This window comes from Mesoplodon mirus (genome assembly GCF_964341445.2).
Source record: "Mesoplodon mirus genome assembly, chromosome: 11".
In the NCBI taxonomy this organism is placed as follows: Eukaryota; Metazoa; Chordata; class Mammalia; order Artiodactyla; family Ziphiidae; genus Mesoplodon; species Mesoplodon mirus.
The window spans coordinates 11,878,019-11,886,104 of NC_138987.1; the positions used below are offsets into that span (position 1 = coordinate 11,878,019).

General features: G+C 38.6%; 1 protein-coding gene across 1 annotated transcript; it reads left to right on the forward strand.

Annotated features, from left to right (window-relative positions):
• Window positions 1-6,089: 6,089 nt before the first annotated feature.
• Window positions 6,090-6,696, forward strand: LOC309812084 (pancreatic progenitor cell differentiation and proliferation factor-like). The gene has a single exon (XM_082635585.1). It carries the CDS (start codon window positions 6,236-6,238, stop codon window positions 6,581-6,583), a length of 348 nt encoding a protein of 115 aa, XP_082491711.1. The 5' UTR covers window positions 6,090-6,235; the 3' UTR covers window positions 6,584-6,696.
• Window positions 6,697-8,086: the final 1,390 nt, after the last annotated feature.

Sequence of the window (8,086 nt, forward strand, 5' to 3'; positions counted from 1 at the left end):
CCTCCTTCCACCAAGTTCTATTATAGCAGCTGGGTGTTTAGCAGGAAATAATAGTTGCATACTCATAATAATGCAAATTCTGAATGTTGATTTAAACACAATTGTGCTAGAACTACATTGGATTCTGTATTAGGGTTCTCTAGAGAAACAGAATCAATAGGCTAGATATCTATCTATTTATCTATATATAGTTATAGATACAGATGTAGATGTACATATAGATATAGATAGATAAATATAGATGGTTATATCTATATATTTCCATAAAGAGATGTTTTTGTAATAAATAAGCTCACACAATTATGGAGACTGATTTTTATTTTTTTTAATCTTTAATTAGCAACCATGAGGGGGAAAAGGACATCAGGACTTAAAGGCAGAGGCAGAGACCTGAAACCAGCTGGGTTTTTCTTGTTAGGCTGGAGCAGAGTTTAAACCGGGGCAGACCCCCTTCAGCTCTGGCTGAAGCCTCCTCCCTACGTCCTGGTCCCAGGTTGGTTGTAAACTGGCTTCACTTCATCCGAGGAGCTCACACAATTATGGAGACTCAAGATTTGCAGAATGAGTTGGCAAGCTGGAGATCTAAGAAAGCCAGTGGTGTAGTTCTAGTCCAAAAGCTGCCTGGTTAAAGACCCAGGGAGAGTCAGTTTTTCAGTTCAAATCTGAAAGCAGGAGAAATCCAATGTCCCAGTTTGAAAGCCATCAAACAGAAGGAATTTCATCCTACTCGAGGAGTTCAGCCTTTTTATTCTATACAGGCCCTCAACTGATTAGACGAGGCTCACCCACATTAGGGAGAACAATCTGCTTTACTCAGTCTCCCAAGTTAAATGTTACTCTCACCCCCAAAACACCCTTGTAGAAATACTCAGAATAATGTTTCACCAAATATCTGGGCACCCCAAGGCCCAGTCAAGTTGACACACAAAACTAACCATTGTTGATGCTATCACTGTATAGTGTATGATGGAGAGGAGCTAAGCACAGGGGATGGGGACAGACGAGTAAGAAATCTAAACAGTTAATAAGCAAATAGGTAACTCTAAGATGCGTAAATCAGAAACTAACAGTATAAGAATAATACTTGAAACTCCGTATTAGAGTACTTTATAAATATGAAATAGGATGAGCTTAGGACAGTACCCAGCATCCCTTAACACTCAATACATGTTAGGTATTGTTTCTCAAATATTAGGATCCTTAATGATCCTTTATTTTAACATTATTTTTGTGTTTTATATATAAATTTCTCAAGCATTCTCAATTTTAATATTAAGTAATAATTTTTCATGTAATATGCACTGAGAATCTAATATGTATGACACTCTATGAAGAGGATAAAAAGACTTATGGTCAGTTCCTACCAAAGCACTGTGGTGAATTGTAAAAATGTGCATTTTGAAGTCATGCAGAACTAGTTCAAATACTGGACTCATCTTTTACTAATGTGAGATCTTACTGATGTTATTCCACATATAGCACTTTCAGTTTGTGAAACAGAATAGTAACACCTACCTCAGAATGTGTTGTATCATCTAAATGAATCTTACATGTATAATACTCAGCCTACAGAGGCAGGATGTATTCAAAGAGTACTAATTAGTTTTATTTCCTATGAGGACTCAACAGACTGATTAAGAATATATATATTCTAAACTGATCTGGAGCAAGTAACTTAGGCTCTCTGTGCCTCTGTTTTCTTATCTGTAAAGTGAAGATAATAATACTATCTCATTATTATAATAATGAGTTTTGTGAGGATTAACTGAGTGAAAATTTGTAATGTGTAGAAAGTCCTTAAAGCAGTCCTAGCGTTAATGGGAGCTATTTAAGTGTGATAATAATAATACCACAATAATAATCATTGTTATTGTAATATTATTTGCCCCCAGAAACAGTATTATTAATCGCAACTAAAACAAATAACAGCTATTATATTTTCCCATGTCTGGCTTTTAAATAAGCCATTTACAGACTAGTCTTATGCAATTTCAGGCAAGGTGCTGTGGGGCACTAGAGGGATATCAGGAGATAGGACTCTATTCTTATAAGAAATGCCTAAGAAAATGACAGTGGATGCTGATTGCAAGGAATTTTGTGGAAAGATTTGCCATTATGTTTGTATTCTATTTCCCTTCCCACTCCCCCAAAGCAAGGGACTCTTTAAGAGAAGTATCCTAAAGGCTTACATTATGTTCCTGAACGTAAGGGAGTAATGATGGGTACATAAAATCACTTCCCCAAAGCATTTTCAAACAAAAGGCCAGCTGAAGAAGCCTGTGGAAGCAATATATGAAGTGGTGTGCTAGTACATGTTTAACAATTGCCAGACCCTCCAGCAGGGGAAAAAAAAAAATTTTTTTTAAGCCCTGATTTGGAGGACTTGCCAATTTCCATCATGTAAATATTCCCACCATGGTGGATTTCAAGTTACCACCATGAAGTTACTGAACACAGAATTGGGAATTGATGCTATCAGCTTTCATGGGCCCTAGGAGCAAGCTGCATTCCTACAGCAAGCATTACCTTTAACGGTTGAAGTTTCAGCAGGGGAGGCTATCAGAAGAAACCACAAAAGCATCCCACAAGAAGAAAAAAAAGCCAGCATCCAATACAAAGACCCAACATTAAGTTACAACTGAACCCATCTCGTAAAGCTTTTTTACCCCTTTACCACGTCTCTATTCTCCTACACTCTGAAAACATTTAACAAACAGAAACCTCAATTAAACTGAGAGACCTGAAGGGGGAGCTCTTACACCCTGTGACAATAACAGAGCCCAGCAGAGAAGAAAGACTCGTCTTCTTTCCTGGGAGGGAGTCAGACAATGAAAAGCCATGGACTCCTTATTTACTAAGCCCTCCCAACTTCCTTTTCCCCTCTATAAAAGCGTGCCCCTTCTCTTGCTGTGCCGGAGGACTTGCACATGGCTCACCACGGTTGCAGACCCCAAATTGCAATTCTCACCTGATCCTGAATCAACCCATATTTGCTGGAGAAATATCTGGCAGTCTATTTGTTTCAGGTCAGTTGGCCTGATACTGTAGAGAACAGAAATGTGAGGTAAGAAGTGACAGAACATGAAGTGTATCAAGAAAATAAAAGGGAAGTCCACTATGACATTCTTCCCCAGGACAACCTGTGGCAGGTTTGAGCAGATGTTGGAAAGAAGTTTGTTTTTTTTGTTTGTTTGTTTGTTTGTTTGTTTGTTGCGGTACGCGGGCCTCTCACTGTTGTGGCCTCTCCCGCTGCGGAGCACAGGCTCTGGACGCGCAGGCTCAGCGGCCGTGGCTCACGGGCCCAGCCGCTCCGCGGCATGCGGGATCCCCCCGGACCGGGGCACGAACCCGTGTCCCCTGCATCGGCAGGCGGACTCTCAACCACTTGCGCCACCAGGGAAGCCCGGAAAGAAGTTTTAAATTGCATAATGGTCTGTATTTTTATGTGAAAGGCCTAGATTTTGTTATTGTTGTTATTTTCAAGTTTTCTAAAAACTATGGAATGTACTGAACTTCATCTAGGAAAAGGAAATAGGAACAATAACAACAAGTCTTCAGATACAATCCAAAAGGTAGAGGTGAAAAAAAGAGTTGCATTCTTCCTATGCCCAACCTAGTCTAACTGGTTCAATAAATTGGCTCTATAAGGAAAATAGACGTCAATCAAGAATGAGTACCTAGTAAAGATATACTTTTAATAAAGAAGCATAATGGTCACAGTGAAGCCCAGCCTTACCTGGGCCAGCCTCTGCTATTACAATCACATTGTTAAAATTAATCACTCTCGGGCTTCCCTGGTGGCGCAGTGGTTGAGAGTCCGCCTGCCGATGCAGGGGACACGGGTTCGTGCCCCGGTCTGGGAAGATCCCACATGCCGCGGAGCGGCTGGGCCCATGAGCCATGGCCACCGAGCCTGCGCGTCCGGAGCCTGTGCTCCGCGACGGGAGAGGCCACAACAGTGAGAGGCCCGCGTACCGCAAAAAAAAAAAAAAAAAAAAAAAAAATTAATCACTCTCTTTGACACCCAGTGAAATTTATTCTTCCTATAAAGCTCTTAGCACAGTCTTCCTTGGGTTTTCTCTTGACTACCTAATGTCCTCTGACTGTGAGCACTTGGGGGTTGGAACTATGGTGTGTTGATTTTTTGTACTTCTGCACTGCTTAGAACAAGGTACAGTTTTTCACCTGTATGTAGTTGTGCACCATCATGTACTTGGGAAACGTGTTTCCTTTAGTAGATTAAAAATATTCTTTGTTCTTTGTATGGAAGTAATTTGCTCAACAAGTCATTTTTTATTGGAAATGTAAAGGTCAGTTTAATCCCAATCTCAGTCAATAAAATAATATATTCTACTCAACTAAAATAAAAAATAATGATATCTTATTATCCAGTGGGGAAGATTCACAGCTCATACAAACCTGACGAACCAGCAGAAATTGGAAAGAGCACAGTTAAATGGTTGGACACACTGTGTCCTTAACACCAGCACCATAAAAGTATTTAACCCTTTTGAAGAGTACCTTTCCCTTCGAATTTTATGCCATTAAAAGGATAACTTCTTAATTACATGTGCAATATTATTGTTAAGAAACAGAAATGTTATCAGACATCCTATAATTTATGTAAATTAACATAAAGTATATGTTAATTCCTATTTTGTGGTAACTAAGGAGAAGAACACCATCCTTTTCCAGTGCTTTAGAACAAAAATCTGTTAGCTCTTGCTCACATTCTTCCTGTGGTCTGAAATCTATGAATCATTTCACCTGTGTAATGGGCTTATCCTCAATCATATCTATTTTGGAATTTCCTAATTTGTTATCTTGATGCGTTTTCTTCTCAAACTTGTACCTGCCCAACTTTCCCTAGTTTGTTTGACAGTAACACTATCAGCTTATAGTTGTTCTGGTCAAAAATCTTAGCATCATCTATGACCCTTTTCTTTTTCTCATACTTCACACTTATTCTGTCAGGAATCCTGCTAACTTAACCTCAAAAAATATATAGAGAATCTGACCCTTTTTGTTGGTCCAAACTATCATCTGAAATATGCACAAACTGGTATTCCTGTTTCTACTTTGTTCCTTCACTTTTTTCCTCTTATAGTGAACATTACTTTCTTACAAAAAATTATTAGACACTTTTAATTATTTAATGGTTATATCCTCTATTATATTATATATTATATATAATATATTATATTATATTATATCCTCTATTATATTTATTATATATTATATTATATCCTCTATTACAATGTGAGCTCCACTAGGGCAAGCATCTTTCTCTGTTTTGTGTTCACTGATGTATCAAAGACACTTAAAACAGTACCTGGCATGCAGTAGGCACTCCTTAAATATTTGTTGAATGAATGAGTGCTTGGCTTAACAGATATATTTGGATAATGGATATTATCCATTTTATCCAAATAATTATCCAAATATAATTATATTATATTTGGATATAATTTGGATAATATATCCAAATATATTTGGATAAACATTTTTATATGTAGTGTGTGTATATGTACATATCTATATATATTTTTTAACACACATATATTTCTGTATACACACATATGTATCTGTGTATGTGTATATTATTTGTATAGAAATTTATTTTTCTGGTGGAATGACTGCAAATATATTTACTTTGGATCTTCCTAAACATATTTGTTTTTCAAAATTCCATTCTCCAAAAAAAATGGACTTAACTTGTATCTATAAAGTTTAAAGGCACACTTTGAATGAAGACTGGAGCACCTCAGACTATAGAGAAACTATTAGAGGAATGGGCTTATGTCACTTATGGATATATCTACAAAATCAGCATGTTGTTTGTCTTATTTAACAGAAAAATGACTGACCTCTCTTTCAAAAATATTTCTTTAATGTATACTGCATGTATGTTATTGTAAACAGTTTTTTATGCACAAAAGTGAATGGGTATTGCTCTCAGGGATCTAATAAGTAGAGAGTTTTATGTAATGTTAAAATAATTATAGCATGTGAGTCATAATGTAATTATTACCATGCCTGGAGCATATACATAGTGTTATAGCCACTCAAAGAAAGAAGGACTGGCCCCGCGCGTCTAGGTCGTGGAGCCGTCGGCTGTGGCCTCCTTCGCAGATGGGCTCAGTGGCCTAGCACCCAGGTCCCCGCCGTCCGTGATTGAGCGCCGAGGCCCGCGAGGGGTTGCCGCCGAGGTTTCCACCAGCCCACAAGCAAGAGCATGGCAGCCATCCCCTCCAGCGGCTCGCTCGTGGCCACCCACGACTACTACCAGCGCCGCCTGGGCTCCACTTCCAGTAACAGCTCCTGCGGAAGTGCCGAGTACCCTGGGGAAGGCATCCCCCGCCACCCCGGTCTCCCCAGAGCTGACCCGGGACACTGGTGGGCTAGCTTCTTTTTCGGGAAGTCCACTCTCCCATTCATGGCCACAGTGTTGGAGTCCCCAGAGCACTCAGAACCAGCCAAGGCCTCCACCGGCATGATCACCTGTGACCTGGCTCGGGAAGCCGTGGGGAAGCAGCAGCCTGGCGGCCAGCCTGGCCAAACCAACTACAGGCCCCCGTCCTGAGCGGCCACCACCAGCTGCCGGGCTTCCTCCCAAGGCGCTAGGCTCATCAGAGCCCCACCTCCTTCCCCTCCCTGAGAGTGAGCAGGCTGAAGCCAACAGAAGCAGTTGGGTTTTTAATATCAAAACAGCAAAACACCAAAAAGGAAGTTGAGAGAACTCCACTCTTTACTATCCAAGCCACATGAGAGCCTTCCCGGCACCCTCTGACCTGTGCCTTGCACCGAGTGGAAAATAAACTCCAAGCAGCCAGCAAAAAAAAAAAAAAAAAAAGAAAGAAGGACTAAATATGAAGTTTTGTGTTTTTATTTCCTTATTGTGCTGTTGTGATGGAGAGCAGCAAGGAAACTTTTCAAGTTGGAAAAGATTCCCTTCCTCTTTGAAATGAAATATCTATAAAAGTTTATTAAAATTTCTTGCAGCAATGAAAGACATTTTGAAAGCATTATCTTTTTTTTAAATATCAAAACTGTTGCACTTTGAAATGTGGGATGGTTAAATTTTTATAACATGAAAGACTACAAGAGCTTTGTTTTTGTTGAACATTGCAATATGGCTGTTTCAGCAAAAACATCCAAGTTAGGCACTAATTAAGTAAAAAGGGCCACCCATATAAAAGAATCTTAAATACCCCTGGAATTAAGGTAATTTATGTTTATGTAGGAATAATTAGCCCATTCCTAAGTTATAGAATGAAGAATATAAATTCATGTTCCAGAAGCAACAATCTCATGTAACCTTTACTTTTAATTGTGAAGAACACAGTGAAAATATATTTGCATTTTTAAAAGATAGTCTAATTTCTTAAACTTAAAATTTGTAGTTATTCCATTTGTCAATTTCTGGGTATAAATTTTATTCATTTTCTCCTTAACATAGCCATCTCTAAAGGGGAAGAGAAAGACTTTCCTAAGATATTATGCTTTTCTCTCAGCAAAGGCAAATCTCACAAATTCAAAATATTCAGACAGTTCTCCCTAATTCTACTTTTTCCTATTCCCACAGAATATAATACACTCCCCTAGTATTTCTTCTTCTTTTATTCTTACCATTTTACTTCTAACTTCCTTCACAAATTTCCCTGACTTTACTACCCATATTACTTCCTTCTGTTTTTTTTTAACTCAGTTTATATTCTCCTACATGTTAATACATCCATAGGGTTTTAGATGTGGAAGCACAAAAACTTTTTATTATTGCACTGACATCATCTATAAAGATCCAGTGGTATGCTGGTAAATTGGCTCTCAAAAGAAAAAAATATCCTGATTTATAGTGTTTGCCAATTTCTCTAGTGCAAATATTCCCACAGTTTACTGATTTTAAGTTACCAAACCAGCTGACAAAATTCCTAAATATTTAACATTTGGCTTTCATAAGGTGATAGGAGCTCACTCAAGTATGTTGCAGGTATCCAACTATCTCTATTTAGATTATTTTTAGTGACCTGCAACTACTTCATGAAGAAGCTTATGTCCTGATGGGCTTCAAGTTTTAAAAGATCTC

Bases quoted from the DNA above. Each gene is read 5' to 3' on its own strand.
- LOC309812084 (XM_082635585.1), top strand. From the start codon at position 6,236: ATGGCAGCCATCCCCTCCAGCGGCTCGCTCGTGGCCACCCACGACTAC.